Raw genomic sequence first — 20,536 nt, forward strand, 5'->3', positions numbered from 1 at the left:
ACCAAAATACGAACAAAAAAACTGACAAAAATCGGTAAAAAAACTACCAAAATCGGGTTAGCATATGTACAATTTTATAAAACAAAATTACACCGAGGTAGAAAGAGGCGTTGAGTATATGAATAGTAAAAAAAATCTGTCATATTAACTGATTTTTGACACAAAGACGGTTAAAATATCCAAAAATGAAAAAAATAATAAGAAAAAAGCCAAAAATTACTTAAAAAATCAAGAAATATGTGCCAATTTTGAAGTGGAAACGCATTTTCAGGCTTCGCAAAACACTGTGGTATCAATTGCCGAAGATCACATTTCAATATAGCATCCAAATAAAAAAAATTTCTACAAAAAACCAAATTACAAGCAAAAAAAATTGGGCCACTTAGACGAAAAAACGGCTGAAAACGGTTATCTTTGTACCATTCAGTCAAAATGTACTTTTCAAAGTCAAAAAGTCATTCACTAAACGCAGCACATGATCAAAAAACTTCTCTCGCTCAGAAAAAATTAGTTCACACGGCAATTTTACTTTTTTTTCGCTTTTAGGTCAAAGCAGCGTCTGAACGAATAGTACTTCCGGTAAAAAAAAAAAACCTTAAGAAAACCAATACTCCTCTTCGAGTCGTAAAAAAACCAAGAGAAGGCCAATAATAGCCTCAGCTATCGCTGTGCGGCTATTAAAAATCAAGTGACATAAACAAACAACAGCATTTTAGCGTCTTAAAGTAGCATCATCCCTTATGTTCCGACCTACATCCATCGTTGCCGGATGGTGTACACGGTCCTTTTTATATATTAAGGAAAGAGAAAATAAAAAAAATAAAAGAGAAAGTGTTGAGTGAAGAAGAAAAAGGAAGGTAGAAGAAACTTAAAGTAGCATTTGCTTACGATCCAGTTCAAAAATCGATTTCCTATTGGAAGTGATTACTTTTCCAAGATAGATCATTGGGTCATGGCAATTGAGTTTGCATAACTCTACTGTATCTGACAAAACTGAATCGCCACATTAATAATCTTCTCTTGATCGGAAAAAAAACTTGGACCAAAGAACCCCCATGCGAGATACCCCCAAGCGAAATGAGGAAAAAGAAGTTTAAAATTGCGATTATATTGTCTCAGCTATCATCCTATAGATGAGTCTAAGTGACTTAGTTAATTTAACTGACCCCGTGTGGCTGTTACCACTTCGATCTCCTCCCCCTCCTCCAGCAGTGGAGGATGAATTGGATCTGTAGTTGAGTTGTTGGCTGTTGTTAGCCAGAACTGACTCGCTGAACTGTCCACTCATGAGCAGTGCTGCTCTTTGCTGCTGATGCGACCGCAACCCACCACCTCCTCCTCCGTTCTTGTTCATTTTAAAGGACCTTCAATAGAACGACTACTTATACATTCCAAGCTATTTGAAAACATTTGAAAATATAACCCTGATATTGGATCAGGAAAAGACTACTTTCTAAACTTGGATAAAATGAGACAATGCTTATCGTTCCTTCAACAGCTGCATCCATTCATTAGTTATAAAACTTATGACCAATACATCTCCAGTATTCTGCTATGCCATTATTTCAGTTTCACAGTTTGAAAAACATAGCCGTCAGACGCTATTTTTCAAACTCTAAAACGCACAAAACAGGCTGTCGTCAATGGACAAACTTTGACATGAATGAGCTTTGACTAGTAGCACACTAACTGGATGGATGGCTTGCTGGCTCTAAGGTGGTAGAATGAGACTGCGACAGATGTGATGAGAACAAGGACAAGTGTGATTGCAATAGTGCCCAACAACACTTGCACAGATGTTGTTTTCAATTTCACGTTACTGTTTGACCACCCAGACACAACTGCACGACCTGCAAACAACATATTCATGCAAGCAAGTCAACCTTTAATTCATAGATTTCTTCAAAAAAATAATTGAAGATGAATTTTATCGCTTTACTTTGGAAGTTGTGGAACTTAAAATAACATACCCGGTATACTGCGGGAAAACAACCGCCATTGATTCCCAAAACCCCGATTGGGGTTGAAAGAACGGATAGAATGAAAAAACGAAATCAGGATACGGGCTAGTATCAATATCAATAAGCATCAGAGATGGTAACTAAAACTTTAAAAAAGCATCTAAAATTGGGTTTTATGGGTTTTCCAGCTTCCTCTTTTGCTTCAGTTTTTCGATACTGATGCTGCTCATTTTAGATTACTAAGCAGGTGCTGTTTAAAAGCACTTCAAACAGAAAGAAGGAAGAAAGCAACTAGCCTAGAGAAGTCAAAAAGATTTTACAGAACATGTTGAACAAGCTGTGAACCAAGGCACAGTAAAACAAATTTTTCAACGAAGTAAAAACATAGCCGGAAGAAATCTTAAGGCGACTCGAGCCTTCGTACTTTCCCGGAAAAGCGCAATTTCAACGAATCCATTAGCTTTTTTCCGAAAGCATTTATTTTTTGCCACGCAAGGGTAGTAAAATCTGGTGAAAAACAAAATTCATAACAAATTTTTATAATTTAATTCAGCATCGACATCCTCGAAGTAGGTAAACAAACACAATTTAATCCTCATTCAGAAACCATATAAAAATCGTCAGGGATTTAAATCTTGCACAGAAAAAATTTTGATAGAAAACATTAAAATGTTGAAAGCGAATTCTTAAATACAATTAATAACGTTGAAAGATAACCAAAATCTTTAATATGGAGAAAAACTAATCGGCTCAAAACACTGACTGGGCCAAGGGCTTTAAACAAATAGCTGGTCACAAAAGATCAGAAATGTTCAATTAACTTCAACTCAAGAGATACGCTGTGAAGCATAAGTCAGATAGCATTAAGTTAAGATAGATAAAGTTAAGTCTGAAGAATACCAGACATTTGTTGTGGTGAAGTCAGAAAAGTGCAGAAAACTTGACAGATAACAGCCTCTTGCTGGATATTCTTAAAATTAAATTCGAAAAAGTAAAAGGATTAGAACTCAAAAGGCAAAAATCATCTATAATCCAAATCTAGCCCCACCAAAAATCACAAAGGATTCACAGCTACTTGAGTCATAAAAATCGATGGAAGTGACAGTATATCCAAAAAATTCTCCGAGCTGCATTATGTTAACCAGAAAAACGAGGAAAAATTTTTAAAATCTTTAAAACTTTTCAAACAACTCATAAAGGCAGAGCAAAAAAATTAAGGTTATGGCAAAAGAAAAAAGAAAATTGCAACAAACATATGGGTGTCCAATTCTAGAACGTGAACGTTAGGGACGCATTGTAAAAAATGTTAACAAAAATGGCATCTTCATAATTTTGGAAGTTAAAATCAAAATCGATAGAAGAGGAAAAAGTTTAATTAACTGCTTAGAACTGAATGTCAGTTAAATCACAAGATTTTATTCATGTCAAAACAAAACATCAAAACCAGAACTCAAGGGGTGGAGAGGATGGGAGGGCTGCACCAGAGGGGGTCCAAATCGCCAGTTGGAGAGGGTATACGGTGGATGTGTTGGGGCGGGGTGAGTGGGGGGATTGTCTTTTCAAACCCTGTGATGAATCGCATGCTTAGAGACCAGTAAAGCGTGAGATTCCAGCCACTTAAGGCCCTCCGTGCTTTACCTGTTTATCCCAGTTTTGGGGACAAAAAGATTTTTCACGAAAAATAAGAAGGTCGGAGGAAAAATTAGTCCAGAAGAAAATTGCAAACAAAAAGACCACAGGACCCCAAAATCGCCAGTTGGAGGAGGGTACAATGTGGAATGTTGGGCGGGGTGAGTGAAGAAGGTCTGACTGGGGGAGGAGAGGGTCAAACTTTTAGGATTTAAAACCGCCCTTCACATCATGAAATTGTCTTTGAAAAGCAATCGTAAACTTAGAGACCAGTTAGGCTTAAGGCTCCAAGAGATCTGTTCAGCCACTTGATGACCTCCGGGCTTGACTTGTTTATCCCATTTGAGGACGAAAAGTTAAAATACTCAGATGAAAAATCGGTCAAGCAAAAAATTGCGTTAAAAAAGTTCACAACACTAATATAATCAGTGAAAACTGCGTTTAAGGGCAATTAGTTATCAATATGGCCGCACTAAAATCCCAGGAAAAGCACAAACAGCCGTACTCTAAAAACTTAAGCAAAATACAAAAAAGTTACAAAAATTGGAGAAAATACCGCCAGTACTGGAACTGTATGTGTACATTGACAAACAAAAAAAACACCTCACGTAACAAAGAGGCATTCAAGGCATGAATTATCAAAGGGACGTTTCCATAAAAAGTTATTACAAAAAAGTTTGGTTGAAGGGCCAAAAGCAAAGCAACTATTGAAAAAAGGCAAAAATTCACTACAAAGTTGAGAAGACATGAGGCAAACTTGCGTTTGCAACGCATTATTAGTGTCTCATAAACACCGAAATTTTAATTTCAGAGTTATTTTGATACAGCATCCACAAAAAAAATTATGCAAAAACCAAAGAAAATATGGCCAAATCGACGAATAACGTTTAAAAACGGTTGTCTATACCTGCTATTATCTCAAAAATCATTTTCACAGTCAAAGCAACATTCAGGCAGCGCATCAAATAAAATAATCTTCTCTTGTGCAGCGCATGTCAATTTTACTATCTTTCGCTTTTAGGTGGAAACTCCGTCAGTAGTATACAAAATGCATTTATTATCACGTGGGGAAACGTGCCCCCAATGACGAATCGTGCGTAACGTTTTGTCACGGGTGCATCATCCTCACCCGTTACGAATCGTGCGGTACAATTCGATGGTAACGAAAAAACTTGTAGAAGGGTAAAACTTTCTCAATATTGGAGGTGATAAAATTTTCGACAAATTGGTGCATGGGGAAAAACTTATAATTTGGCCTAATTCGTACAGCGGACGAAAACTTGTTCAATTTTCACGATTTTGTGAAGGTGGAGAAAAGCTTGACAGTTTTTGGGGTCGAAGAAACTGCGTTTCAAAATTGAAAAATCTTTAACCCGTTTTAAGTCAGAATAGACTAATCTCGGGTTTGTAATTCGACATTTAAAACATAACCTGCGCAAGCGATAGGGAGATTAGCAAGACATTGCTAAATTTTGACAGTAAGAAGCCTTTCACGGTAATTTTTGGTAGTTTTTGTCCACTTAATTTAAATTTGATAGTTTTATTGACCCAGATTAATGTGTGCGCGCAGATTAGAAATGCATCGTTAAGTGTTTTGAAATATTGCGGTAACTGAACCCATATTCATATGTTATAAGATAGGACAGTTCAACTTGGGGAAAAATGGGTATCTTTGCTATCAAAAATGGTTAGTTTTCGACAATTTTATGCAAAAAAACTAACCAATAGCTATTTCACTAAAAATTAAAAAACTTATTCATTGTTATTAAAAACAAAGAAAGGCTGTTAGACTGTGAAAAGAAAAATTTCTGCGTATTTATAGAGCTAAAAACGTGCCTTTCGGAGTAAAGTTGCGGTATGATTATAGAATACTGAGAATGTTTATACTGAGAACGCTGTTATAGAACACATCATCGTCTTAAAATATTCGGTAGAAACTACTAAGTGGTATTTCACTGCACATCATCCAATCAAATGTTCCACTTTGTTCGTCGCTTAGAAGAAAAAACCAGTTTAATACCGTTGATAATTCAGTACGTAATAATCTGAACATGCTCGTGCTTGCTACACACTTGCTCACCGCGACTAACAAACTAGATTAATAAAATCGTTTGTAAGCAATAGCTATTTGCGTGTGTACTTTTCACATGTGAATCGTTGTCGAAATATTGACAGGATTAGTCTGTCCGTTACTACGCTTGTAAACAAATGTTTTTGTTTTTTTTTACCTTAGTCAGCTCTTAACTGACTGGCTGCCAAAGTTTGGAAAAGCTTAGTCTGTCCAGAATATGTTCCAACATGTGTTTTTCATTAGCCTAGACAAAATTGCTTTCAAAATACCCGAGACAGCGGATCTGTCATTGATTTAAGAAAGCAACAAATGTGAGCATGTAAGCAAAACCAGGTCCTATGTTATATGGTTCTTGGATGACGCCGCCAGCATCGTGAAATATTGAATGAAGACAGAAAATTTTTGATACCTTCAGATACTTGTCTGGAGACGAATTATCAATCCCAATCAGACCCCCATCGGGACGCAGTCTGAGAGCAAAGTCATTATCAAAATTTTCCAACTCGCGAAAATATTAACTTGCGGAGAGGAAAAAAATTAATCTCTCTAGTAAGTTTCGGAAATGGCTACAAATTTTTGTGAATATTTTTCAAACAATTCCTAAAAACAAGTGGTTGACCAAAACGCATAGCAAATTTTAACCAGCTAAATTAGCTGTAATCAAACAAACTAACTAATGGATTTAATTCTGGAAACAATTGAACTCGCTCTTATTAGGAACCTTCAATCAATAAAAGAAGTAAGATTTTGGCATTCTAAAAAGCTGACACACTAGCTCATAAAACAGAAATTCTCATCAACCAGGAACAAAATGAACTTATTTTGTAAATTGCATTCTGTTTTATCTGTCCAATACTTCTCCGATTGGCTATGAACACAGAATTCCAATTTCTTACAAAGTCTGTAGGCCAAATAGTTTCCAATTTTACCGGCATAAGGTTAACGGGTTTAGTTTGAACTATTTTCAGAATGAACACACCCAAAGATGTATGGACAACAATCCAATAATACTCCTGATTTCAATTCTCGCAAAATGTTTGTTAAATCCCACTTTATACTTTTCCGCAACTAAAATTGAAAAATCTTGGCACTATAGAATTCTTCAACCAGTCTTATACTCCATTTCTTAACGTTTTATTCGTCAAGTTAATTTTCTCGTGGCAACTTTTTAGAAGAGTTTTTGTGCCTTCAAAACGCAGCCGCAAAGTAAAGAAAAAACAGAAATTATCATTCTAGAACAATTCGATACCCAATTTGTACAATTCTACTTGAGAAAAATTGTCTTTTTAATTTGAGGAATTAGCGATACCTTAAGAGTTCTTTTGTTTCTCACAACAACCACCTCTTATTTCTGCTCTTCCTTTGGACAAATCTCCGGAGGCAATTATCTTGAAAGAAGAGACTAGTCCTGATTTAAGAGCAATAGCATACGCAACCTACAAAAAACAGAATGTCGTCATTGCTAAACAAGAGTTATAAGACAATTTGTGGATAACCACCAATCGCATGGCGCTAGCAATCGTTATCTTTGATTATATTAAATCCATCAGATTTGAAAAGGCGCTGAGGTAAGGAGCGCAGTACACCCTTGATCAAGTTACAGGACCTGTAAATGAATTTGTATTTGATCTCGAGATAAAATTGAAGAGTGAGGAAAAATCTTTGCGACTAAGCTACAAGAACAATTCCTCTATAAAAAACAGGAGGGCTACTGTAGCGATAAGGAAATTGTCGAGAGCTTCTGGCGGATTCCGGCAAGTCCTGATATCACAACAACCAAATTTTTCGTTACCAGATACAACTCACTCCGCCAACCCCTGAACATTCACAGTTTAGACTACTTGAAAGCAGCAGTCTTGACACGGCCTTTGCTTTTCTCCAAAAAGCCTAATCTGGATATTACCTAATAAAACAAAGGAAGAGCTGACTCAGGTAATTTTCCCAAACCTTTGTCTAGTCTAAAAACACATGTTGGAACATGAAGACAGACAAAACTTTTCCAAAATTTGACAAACAATTGTGGAAAGGCCGCCTCAGGTAACGCAAACAAAAACCATACACGTAATAACACATACTAATCCTTCCAATATTTTGACGAACAATCAGAGACTGTGTTGAATTTTTCATTTTGATCAAAATACGGAGTAGAGTTCAGTCTCACACCAATTATCGTTAAAACTTTCAATATTTTAAAATCTTGCACAAATTTTACTCTGAAAGGAATGTTTAAACTTGTATAATTACGCCAAAACCTTTGCTTTCACAGATTGAAAGCCTTCCTTCTTTGTTTTTTATTAACATTGCATAACAGTTTTTGAGTAGCCAAGCCTTTTGAAGTTTTTCTGCAAAATTATCAAAAATTGACCGTATTTGATCCCAAAGCGACCTCATTTGTTTCTCAAGATTATCTGTCCAATCTTACATGAAAATGAATTGCATTACCGCACTTCAAAATCCTTTTTAAGTAATTGGCGCAAAATTCCTTATAATTTTACGCATTACTTTTGCCAATTTTGTGCCAACATGCTGTTCTTTTTTCCTTTGAGGCTGATTTTGACGTCAATAGAATTCCTTTGACTAGCAAACAAAAAACAAATCTTAATGTGCAGCCCTGGTACTTACATTTCATTAGATTTCCAATCTGCGCACAGACATTAATCTGCGTAACATATGGTCAATAAAACTATGAAATTTATGTGCACAAAAACCCACCAAAAATTGAGTGAAACGGTTCTTACTGTCAAAATTCACCATTGTCTTGCCAATCTCCCTATCACATGCACAGGCTTGTTTTTAAATTTTGAACTAAATACCCGAGATTAGTATTGCGACTGAAAAAGGTCTTTTCAATTTTAAAACGCAATTTTATCGACCCTAAAAATTGGAAAAGTTTTCTCCACCTTCACAAAACCGTGAAAATTTAACAAGTTTTTGTCCCCCGTACAAATTAGGCCAAAATATTATAAGTTTTTCCCACCGCACCAATTTGGCAACAATTTTTTTGCCGCAGCATAAAATTGACAAAAATTTTACAAGTCTTCGGCACCACCAAAATTGAAAGGTTTTTTCCTTACCACCGAAATGTACCGAACGATTCGGAATGGGCGAGGACGCCACCAACCGTGACAAAACGTTATGCGCGATTCGTCACGGAGGTGGGGAGTCACCCCCCCCCCCCCCCACGTAATAATACGTGCATTTGTATACTAATCCCGTATGAAGAAATAGTACTTCCAGTAAAAAAAACTCAAGAAGACCAATACTACTTTTCAAGTCGTAAGAAAATAGGGCCACAGTAATAGCCGGCTGATAAGATTCACTTGAGCCCTGATAACACGTTCACAATCTTCAGAATCTCATTTTATCGAATATCTCTCGCGGTCGGAAAAACTTTTAAAGCCAAAAATATGGGGCAACAGTTGTAAATATGTTGGCGGGGACTAACTACTACGCACCGATGGTTTCTATGTCAAACCAACAGAAAACTGTACAACCAAGCCAATAATGATCATTGGCAACTTACCTTTCTTCTGACTGTTGCGTAACGAATATATACAGCTAGAACAGTAACTGAAACAGCAACCTTCTGACTACCCATATACCGGGTACCAATCAAATCCCCAATGGTATCAATTTTGTTTCTCTCTCTTAGTGGGCATATAACTTTTATTTAAACATAGTCACGTGACGTAAATCAGCAACTGTGGTGTCAGCGCGGGGCAACGCGGGGTTTTTTTTTGGGGGGGGGGTTACTTTTGAGTCCAACCTGGTTTCAGTTGGCAGAGCTTCAGAGCAGTGAACATGATTGTTCTGGACTCAAATTTGACAGAGTTAGCAGGAGAGAATGCTCCGAAAGTGAAATTGAGCTTGACCACAACTGAGTAAGTAGTGGAGGACTCTGACACTGATGACGAGGCAGAATGTGAAGAGGAGGAGGGGTAAGATGGGGCTGGAGAGGGCTGGCCACTTCCAGTGGAGGACAAAGATTCGGTTGAGCCCTGATAAGTGTTATCGGCAAGGTACACAGTCCCACCCGGCGAGTCATTACACGAAATATTAAGAGTGATCTCTGAAACAATAGATTCAATATTTCAAACATAGTCGGCAAATTGCCTAAAAGAGCCGCCGTTGACCCGCATTGGGATGGAAACAGAAAAAGAAAAAATAAGAGATACATAGACAGAATTTTTCTCAGTGTCAATGGTTTTTATTTGGTGTGCAAATTCTGCAGATTCGGTTCGATTCTAAAATAAAACATACTTCAGCTTCAAAACTGAGCGCTATAAAGCAAAATTTAATGATAATTTAAGCAAATTTAATCGCTTTTATGAACTTTAATAATCTAATGCACTATGACTTAATGACCGCGCTTTATATGGTTATCCTCTTTCTTTTGATCTTTTGATTTTGCACTTTTGACTTTGACCGTATTCACTACACACGTAATTCAATGTGAAACTAAAATCCATTCAGTTGAAACGGTGTGTGAGGTAAGTCAGAAGTCAAACGTGAAATAGGTGACTTGTATAAAACGAAAAATATGATCAAAAGGTAAAGCGAGAAAAAGGACAGCGCCTAAATAAGAGCCGTTTAGAGGCTGACGGCGGCTATTAAATATGATTTCTTTGTATTTACACTTCATAACACGTAGAAAATTTTATTTGCCCCCATTCAAAACATAGACGGCAAAAAGCCACCATTTAGTTGAAACGGTGAGTTAGGCGAGTCAAAAGTAAAACATGAAAGTTGTGACTTATGTAGAACGAAAAATGTGATCGAAAGCCAAAAAGAACTAAAAAATTGACAGCGCCTAAAAAAGTTACAAACAAATTAAAAAAAAGGACAGCACATAAAAAACAGCCGTTGAGAGGCTGACGGCGGCCATTAGAAACATTATCTCTTCGTATTTACACTTCATATTACCTAGAAAAACTTTACTTGTCCCCATTCAAAACATAGCCGGCAAATTGCCGAAAATAGCCACTATTTAATTGGAACAGAGCGACGTGAGTCAAAAGTCAAACGTGAAAGTTGTGACTTATGTAAAAACAAATGTGATCAAAAGCTAAAGCGAATTAAAAAAAAAGGACACCGCCTGCCTAAATAACAGTCGTTAAGGCTGACGGTGGATATTAAATACATTATCTTTCCCTATTTACCCTTCATGACACGTAGAAAAATTTTACTTGCCCCCATTCAGAACATAGACGGCAAAAAGCCACCATACAGTTGAAACAGTGAGTTAGGCGAGTCAAAAGTAAAACGTGAAAGTTGTGACTCATGTAAAATAAAAAATGTGATCAAAAGGTAAAAAATCTAAAAAAGGACAGCCTCTAAATAGTAGCCGTTGAGAGGCTGACGGTGGCTATTAAATATATCATCTCTTTGTATTTACACTTCATTACACCTAGAAAAATTTTACTTGTCCCCGTTCAAAACCTAGCCGGCAAATTGCCGAAAATAGCCACTATTTAGTTGGAACAGAGCGACGTGAGTCAAAAGTCAAACGTGAAAGTTGCGCCTTATGTAAAATGAAAAATGTGATCAAAAGCTAAAGCGAATTAAAAAAAAGGACACCGCCCGCCTAAATAACAGTCGTTAAGGCTGACGGTGGATATTAAATACATTATCTTTCCCTATTTACCCTTCATAACACGTAGAAAAATTTTACTTGCCCCCATTCAGAACATAGACGGCAAAAAGCCACCATTTAGTTGAAACAGTGAGTTAGGCGAGTCAAAAGTAAAACGTGAAAGTTGTGACCTATGTAAAAGAAAACTATGTTTGAAAGTTACAAACAAATTAAAAAAGGACTGCGCATAAAAAACAGCCGTTGAGAGGCTGACAGCGGCCATTAAATACATTATCTCTTCGTATTTGCATTCATAACACCTAGAAAAAGTATATTTGCCCCATTCAAAAATAGCCGGCAAATTGCTAAAAACAGCCACCATTTAGTTCGAACAGTGAATTACGTGAGTCCAAGGTCAAACGTGAAATTTGTGACTTATGTAAAACGAAAAATGTGATTAAAAGATAAAACGAATTTAAAAACATAGCAGAACAAGTCCTGAATTACAATCCAAATAAATGAATGGGAAACTCTTCAATTGACTAAAATAAGAATTTTATTGGATTACACGAGCCAAACATTTTTTTACATAAATTGGGAAATGTCAAAAAAATTGAATTGTACAAACGCCGGTTGCTAAGGCAAGGAGAACTAATAATATGTAAAACTTCAAAAAAAAAACCAAACATAAACTGGCGCCTCGTAGACATCCTTCCGCATATAAACAACAAGCACAAGGAAAAAACCACAGTGATTTTTTGTTGAGAGGCTGACGGCGGCAATTAAATACATAATCTCTTTGTATCTACCCTTCATAACATGTAGAAAAATTTTACTTGCCCCCATTCAAAACATAGACGGCAAAAAGCCACCATTTAGTTGAAACAGTGAGTTAGGCGAGTCAAAAGTAAAACGTGAAAGTTGTGACTTATGTAAAAGAAAACTATGTTTGAAAGTTACAAACAAATTTAAAAAAGGACAGCGCATAAAAAACAGCCGTTGAGAGGCTGACGGCAACCATTAAATACATTATCTCTTCGTATTTGCACTTCATAACACCTAGAAAAAGTTTTTTTGCCCCATTCGAAACATAGCCGGCAAATTGCCGAAAACAGCCACTATTTAATTGGAACAGAGCGACGTGAGTCAAAAGTCAAACGTGAAAGTTATGACTCATGTAAAATCAAAAATCAGATCAAAGGTAAAGAAACTAAAAAAAGAACAGCCCTAAATAGTAGCCGTTGAGAGGCTGACGGTGGCTATTAAAAATATCATGTCTTTGTAATTACACTTCATAACACCTAGAAAAATTTTACTTGTCCCCATTCAAAACCTAACAAGCAAATTGCCGAAAATAGCCACTATTTAGTTGGAACAGACTGACGTGAGTCAAAAGTCAAACGTGAAAGTTGTGACTTATGTAAAATGAAAAATGTGATCAAAAGCTAAAGCGAATTAAAAAAAAGGACAGCGCCCGCCTAAATAACAGCCGTTAAGGCTGACGGTGGATAGTAAAAACATTATCTTTCCCTATTTACCCTTCATAACACGTAGAAAAATTTTACTTGCCCCCATTCAGAACATAGACGGCAAAAAGCCACCATTTAGTTGAAACAGTTAGTTAGGCGGGTCAAAAGTAAAACGTGAAAGTTGTGACTTATGTAAAAGAAAACTATGTTTGAAAGTTACAAATAAATTAAAAAAAGGACAGCGCATAAAAAACAGCCGTTGAGAGGCTGACGGCAACCATTAAATACATTATCTCTTCGTATTTGCACTTCATAACACCTAGAAAAAGTTTTTTTGCCCCATTCAAATATAGCTGGCAAATTGCCAAAAACAGCCACCATTTAGTTTGAACAGTGAGTTACGTGAGTCCAAGGTCAAACGTGAAATTTGTGACTTATGTAAAACGAAAAATGTGATTAAAAGATAAAACGAATTTAAAAACATAGCAGAACAAGTCCTGAATTACAATCCAAATAAATGAATGGGAAACTCTTCAATTGACTAAAGTAAGAATTTTATTGGATTACACGAGCCAAACATTTTTTTTACATAAATTGTGAAATGTCAAAAAAATTTGAATTGTAGACACTCCGGTTGCTAAGGCAAGGAGAACCAATAATATGTAAAACTTCAAAAAAACCAAACATAAATTGGCGCCTCGTTGACATCCTTCCGCATATAAACAACAAGCACAAGCAAAAAACCACAGTGATTTTTTGTTGAGAGGCTGACGGCGGCTTTTAAATATATGATCTCTTTGTATTTACCCTTCATAACATGTAGAAATATTTTACTTGCCCCCATTCAAAACATAGACGGCAAAAAGCCACCATTTAGTTGAAACAGTGAGTTAGGCGAGTCAAAAGTAAAACGTGAAAGTTGTGACTTATGTAAAAGAAAACTATGTTTGAAAGTTACAAACAAATTAAAAAAGGACAGCGCATAAAAAACAGCCGTTGAGAGGCTGACAGCGGCCATTAAATACATTATCTCTTCGTATTTGCATTCATAACACCTAGAAAAAGTATATTTGCCCCATTCAAATATAGCCGGCAAATTGCCAAAAACAGCCACCATTTAGTTCGAACAGTGAGTTACGTGAGTCCAAGGTCAAACGTGAAATTTGTGACTTATGTAAAACAAAAAATGTGATTAAAAGATAAAACGAATTTAAAAACATAGCAGAACAAGTCCTGAATTACAATCCAAATAAAGGAATGGGAAACTCTTCAATTGACTAAAGTAAGAATTTTATTGGATTACACGAGCCAAACATTTTTTTACATAAATTGGGAAATGTCAAAAAAATTATTTGAATTGTAGACACTCCGGTTGCTAAGGCAAGGAGAACTAATAATATGTAAAACTTCAAAAAAAAATCCAAACATAAATTGGCGCCTCGTTGACATCCTTCCGCATATAAACAACAAGCACAAGCAAAAAACCACAGTGATTTTTTGTTGCGAGGCTGACGGCGGCTATTAAATATATGATCTCTTTGTATTTACCCTTCATAACATGTAGAAAAATTTTACTTGCCCCCATTCAAAACATAGACGGCAAAAAGCCACCATTTAGTTGAAACAGTGAGTTAGGCGAGTCAAAAGTAAAACGTGAAAGCTGTGACTTATGTAAAAGCAAACTATGTTTGAAAGTTACAAACAAATTTAAAAACATAGCAGAACAAGTCCTGAATTACAATCCAAATAAATGAATGGGAAACTCTTCAATTGACTAAAATAAGAATTTTATTGGATTACACGAGCCAAACATTTTTACATAAATTGGGAAATGTCAAAAAAATTGAATTGTAGAAACGCCGGTTGCTAAGGCAAGGAGAACTAATAATATGTAAAACTTCAAAAAAAAACAAACATAAATTGGCGCCTCGTTGACATCCTTCCGCATATAAACAACAAGCACAAGCAAAAAACCACAGTGATTTTTTGTTGAGAGGCTGACGGCGGCTATTAAATATATGATCTCTTTGTATTTACCCTTCATAACATGTAGAAAAAATTTACTTGCCCCATTCAAAACATAGACGGCAAAAAGCCACCATTTAGTTGAAACAGTGAGTTAGGCGAGTCAAAAGTAAAACGTGAAAAAACGTGAAAGTTGTGACTTATGTAAAAGAAAATTATGTTTGAAAGTTACAAACAAATTAAAAAAGGACTGCGCATAAAAAACAGCCGTTGAGAGGCTGACAGCGGCCATTAAATACATTATCTCTTCGTATTTGCATTCATAACACCTAGAAAAAGTATACTTGCCCCATTCAAATATAGCTGGCAAATTGTCAAAAACAGCCACCATTTAGTTTGAGCAGTGAGTTACGTTAGTCCAAGGTCAAACGTGAAATTTGTGACTTATGTAAAACGAAAAATGTGATTAACAGATAAAACCAATTTAAAAACATAGCAGAACAAGTCCTGAATTACAATCCAAATAAATGAATGGGAAACTCTTCAATTGACTAAAATAAGAATTTTATTGGATTACACGAGCCAAACATTTTTACATAAATTGGGAAATGTCAAAAAAAATTGAATTGTCGAAACGCCGGTTGCTAAGGCAAGGAGAACTAATAATATGTAAAACTTCAAAAAAAAAAACAAACATAAATTGGCGCCTCGTTGACATCCTTCCGCATATAAACAACAAGCACAAGCAAAAAACCACAGTGACTTTTTGTTGAGAGGCTGACGGCGGCTATTAAATATATGATCTCTTTGTTTTTACCCTTCATAACATGTAGAAAAAATTTACTTGCCCCCATTCAAAACATAGACGGCAAAAAGCCACCATTTAGTTGAAACAGTGAGTTAGGCGAGTCAAAAGTAAAACGTGAAAGTTGTGACCTATGTAAAAGAAAACTATGTTTGAAAGTTACAAATAAATTAAAAAAAGGACAGCGCATAAAAAACAGCCGTTGAGAGGCTGACGGCAACCATTAAATACATTATCTCTTCGTATTTGCACTTCATAACACCTAGAAAAAGTTTTTTTGCCCCATTCAAATATAGCTGGCAAATTGCCAAAAACAGCCACCATTTAGTTTGAACAGTGAGTTACGTGAGTCCAATGTCAAACGTGAAATTTGTGACTTATGTAAAACGAAAAATGTGATTAAAAGATAAAACGAATTTAAAAACATAGCAGAACAAGTCCTGAATTACAATCCAAATAAATGAATGGGAAACTCTTCAATTGACTAAAGTAAGAATTTTTTTGGATTACACGAGCCAAACATTTTTTTACATAAATTGGGAAATGTCAAAAAAATTTGAATTGTAGACACTTCGGTTGCTAAGCTAAGGCAAGGAGAACTAATAATATGTAAAACTTCAAAAAAAACAAACATAAATTGGCGCCTCGTTGACATCCTTCCGCATATAAACAACAAGCACAAGCAAAAAACCACAGTGACTTTTTGTTGAGAGGCTGACGGCGGCTATTAAATATATGATCTCTTTGTATTTACCCTTCATAACATCTAGAAAAAATTTACTTGCCCCCATTCAAAACATAGACGGCAAAAAGCCACCATTTAGTTGAAACAGTGAGTTAGGCGAGTCAAAAGTAAAACGTGAAAGTTGTGACTTATGTAAAAGAAAACTATGTTTGAAAGTTACAAACAAATTAAAAAAGGACTGCGCATAAAAAACAGCCGTTGAGAGGCTGACAGCGGCCATTAAATACATTATCTCTTCGTATTTGCATTTATAACACCTAGAAAAAGTATATTTGCCCCATTCAAATATAGCTGGCAAATTGCCAAAAACAGCCAACATTTAGTTTGAACAGTGAGTTACGTTAGTCCAAGGTCAAACGTGAAATTTGTGACTTATGTAAAACGAAAAATGTGATTAAAAGATAAAACCAATTTAAAAACATAGCAGAACAAGTCCTGAATTACAATCCAAATAAATGAATGGGAAACTCTTCAATTGACTAAAGTAAGAATTTTATTGGATTACACGAGCCAAACATTTTTTTACATAAATTGGGAAATGTCAAAAAAATTTGAATTGTAGACACTCCGGTTGCTAAGGCAAGGAGAACTAATAATATGTAAAACTTCAAAAAAAACCAAACATAAATTGGCGCCTCGTTGACATCCTTCCGCATATAAACAACAAGAACAAGCAAAAAACCACAGTGATTTTTTGTTGAGAGGCTGACGGCGGCTATTAAATATATGATCTCTTTGTATTTACCCTTCATTACATGTAGAAAAAATTTACTTGCCCCCATTCAAAACATAGACGGCAAAAAGCCACCATTTAGTTGAAACAGTGAGTTAGGCGAGTCAAAAGTAAAACGTGAAAGTTGTGACTTATGTAAAAGAAAACTATGTTTGAAAGTTACAAACAAATTAAAAAAGGACAGCGCATAAAAAACAGCCGTTGAGAGGCTGACGGCAACCATTAAATACATTATCTCTTCGTATTTGCGTATTTGCACTTCATAGCACCTAGAAAAATTTTTTTGCCCCATTCAAAACATAGCCGGCAAATTGCCGAAAATAGCTACTATTTAATTGGAACAGAGCGACGTGAGTCAAAAGTCAAACGTGAAAGTTATGACTCATGTAAAATCAAAAATTAGATCAAAAGGTAAAGAAACTGAAAAAAGGACAGCCCTAAATAGTAGCCGTTGAGAGGCTGACGGTGGGAATTAAATATATCATCTCTTTGTATTTACACTTCATTACACCTAGAAAAATTTTACTTGTCCCCGTTCAAAACCTAGCAAGCAAATTGCCGAAAATAGCCACTATTTAGTTGGAACAGAGCGACGTGAGTCAAAAGTAAAACGTGAAAGTTGTGACTTATGTAAAAGAAAACTATGTTTGAAAGTTACAAACAAATTAAAAAAAGGACAGCGCATAAAAAACAGCCGTTGAGAGGCTGACGGCAACCATTAATTACATTATCTCTTTGTATTTGCACTTCATAACACCTAGAAAAAGTTTTTTTGCCCCATTCAAATATAGCTGGCAAATTGCCAAAAATAGCCACCATTTAGTTTGAACAGTGAGTTACGTGAGTCCAAGGTCAAACGTGAAATTTGTTACTTATGTAAAACGAAAAATGTGATTAAAAGATAAAACGAATTTTAAAAACATAGCAGAACAAGTCCTGAATTACAATCCAAATAATTGAATGGGAAACTCTTCAATTGACTAAAGTAAGAATTTTATTGGATTACACAAGCCAAACATTGTTTTACATAAATTGGGAAATGTCAAAAAAATTTGAATTGTAGACACTCCGGTTTCTAAGGCAAGGAGAACTAATAATATGTAGAACTTCAAAAAAAACCAAACATAAATTGCCGCCTCGTTGACATCCTTCCGCATATAAACAACAAGCACAAGCAAAAAACCACAGTGATTTTTTGTTGAAAGGCTGACGGCGGCTATTAAATATATGATCTCTTTGTATTTACCCTTCATAACACGTAGAAAAATTTTACTTGCCCCCATTCAAAACATAGACGGCAAAAAGACACCATTTAGTTGAAACAGTGAGTTAGGCGAGTCAAAAGTAAAACGTGAAAGTTGTGACTTATGTACAAGAAAACTATGTTTGAAAGTTACAAACAAATTAAAAAAAGGACAGCGCATAAAAAACAGCCGTTGAGAGGCTGACGGCAACCATTAAATACATTATCTCTTCGTATTTTCACTTCATAACACCTAGAAAAAGTTTTTTTGCCCCATTCAAATATAGCTGGCAAATTGCCAAAAATAGCCACCATTTAGTTTGAACAGTGAGTTACGTGAGTCCAATGTCAAACGTGAAATTTGTGACTTATGTAAAACGAAAAATGTGATTAAAAGATAAAACGAATTTAAAAACAAAGCAGAACAAGTCCTGAATTACAATCCAAATAAATGACTGGGAAACTCTTCAATTGACTAAAGTAAGAATTTTATTGGATTACACGAGCCAAACATTTTTTTACATAAATTGGGAAATGTCAAAAAAAATTTGAATTGTAGGCACTCCGGTTGCTAGGGCAAGGAGAACTAATAATATGTAGAACTTCAAAAAAAACCAAACATAAATTGCCGCCTCGTTGACATCCTTCCGCATATAAACAACAAGCACAAGCAAAAAACCACAGTGATTTTTTGTTGAGAGGCTGACGGCGGCTATTAAATATATGATCTCTTTGTATTTACCCTTCATAACATGTAGAAAAATTTTACTTGCCCCCATTCAAAACATAGACGGCAAAAAGCCACCATTTAGTTGAAACAGTGAGTTAGGCGAGTCAAAAGTAAAACGTGAAAGTTGTGACTTATGTAAAAGAAAACTATGTCTGAAAGTTACAAACAAATTAAAAAAAAGACAGCGCATAAAAAACAGCCGTTGAGAGGCTGACAGCGGCCATTAAATACATTATCTCTTCGTAGTTGCATTCATAACACCTAGAAAAAGTATATTTGCCCCATTCAAATATAGCTGGCAAATTGCCAAAAACAGCCACCATTTAGTTTGAACAGTGAGTTCCGTTAGTCCAAGGTCAAACGTGAAATTTGTGACTTATGTAAAACGAAAAATGTGATTAAAAGATAAAACCAATTTAAAAACATAGCAGAACAAGTCCTCAATTACAATCCAAATAAATGAATGGGAAACTCTTCAATTGACTAAAGTAAGAATTTTATTGGATTACACGAGCCAAACATTTTTTTACATAAATTGGGAAATGTCAAAAAAATTTGAATTGTAGACACTCCGGTTGCTAAGGCAAGGAGAACTAATAATATGTAAAACTTCAAAAAAAACCAAACAAAAATTGGCGCCTCGTTGACATCCTTCCGCATATAAACAACAAGCACAAGCAAAAAACCACAGTGATTTTTTGTTGAGAGGCTGACGGCGGCTATTAAATATATGATCTCTTTGTATTTACCCTTCAAAACATGTAGAAAAAATTTACTTGCCCCCATTCAAAACATAGACGGCAAAAAGCCACCATTTAGTTGAAACAGTGAGTTAGGCGAGTCAAAAGTACAACGTGAAAGTTGTGACTTATGTAAAAAAAACTATGTCTGAAAGTTACAAACAAATTAAAAAAGGACAGCGCATAAAAAACAGCCGTTGAGAGGCTGACAGCGGCCATTAAATACATTATCTCTTCGTATTTGCATTCATAACACCTAGAAAAAGTATATTTGCCCCATTCAAATATAGCCGGCAAATTGCCAAAAACAGCCCCCATTTAGTTCGAACAGTGAGTTACGTGAGTCCAAGGTCAAACGTGAAATTTGTGACTTATGTAAAACGAAAAATGTGATTAAAAGATAAAACGAATTTAAAAACATAGCAGAACAAGTCCTGAATTACAATCCAAATAAATGAATGGGAAACTCTTCAATTGACTAAAATAAGAATTTTATTGGATTACACGAGCCAAACATTTTTTTTACATAAATTGGGAAATGTCAAAAAAATTGAATTGTAGAAACGCCGGTTTCTAAGGCAAGGAGAACTAATAATATGTAAAACTTCAAAAAAAACCAAACATAAATTGGCGCCTCGTTGACATCCTTCCGCATATAAAGAACAAGCACAAGCAAAAAACCAGTGATTTTTTGTTGAGAGGCTGACGGCGGCTATTAAAAATATGATCTCTTTGTATTTACCCTTCATAACAAGTAGAACAATTTTACTTGCCCCCATTCAAAACATAGACGGCAAAAAGCCACCATTTAGTTGAAACAGTGAGTTAGGCGAGTCAAAAGTAAAACGTGAAAGTTGTGACTTATGTAAAAGA

The 20,536-nt window shown here is 35.5% G+C and overlaps 1 protein-coding gene across 1 annotated transcript in view; it reads right to left on the minus strand.

Moving 5' to 3' along the window:
• LOC142349972 (uncharacterized) overlaps positions 1-20,536 on the minus strand; it is an 85,803-nt gene that overhangs the window by 33,614 nt on the left and 31,653 nt on the right. Inside the window, exons 3-5 of the mRNA XM_075401844.1 lie at positions 9,428-9,730; positions 1,691-1,850; positions 1,167-1,364 (exon numbers count right to left, since the gene is read on the minus strand). Of these exons, the coding sequence (XP_075257959.1) occupies positions 1,167-1,364; positions 1,691-1,850; positions 9,428-9,730 (661 nt within the window). The remainder of the gene's footprint in view (positions 1-1,166; positions 1,365-1,690; positions 1,851-9,427; positions 9,731-20,536) is intronic.

This window comes from Convolutriloba macropyga, chromosome 11, assembly GCF_964194025.1.
Source record: "Convolutriloba macropyga chromosome 11, txConMacr16.3, whole genome shotgun sequence".
Taxonomy (NCBI): Eukaryota; Metazoa; Xenacoelomorpha; order Acoela; family Convolutidae; genus Convolutriloba; species Convolutriloba macropyga.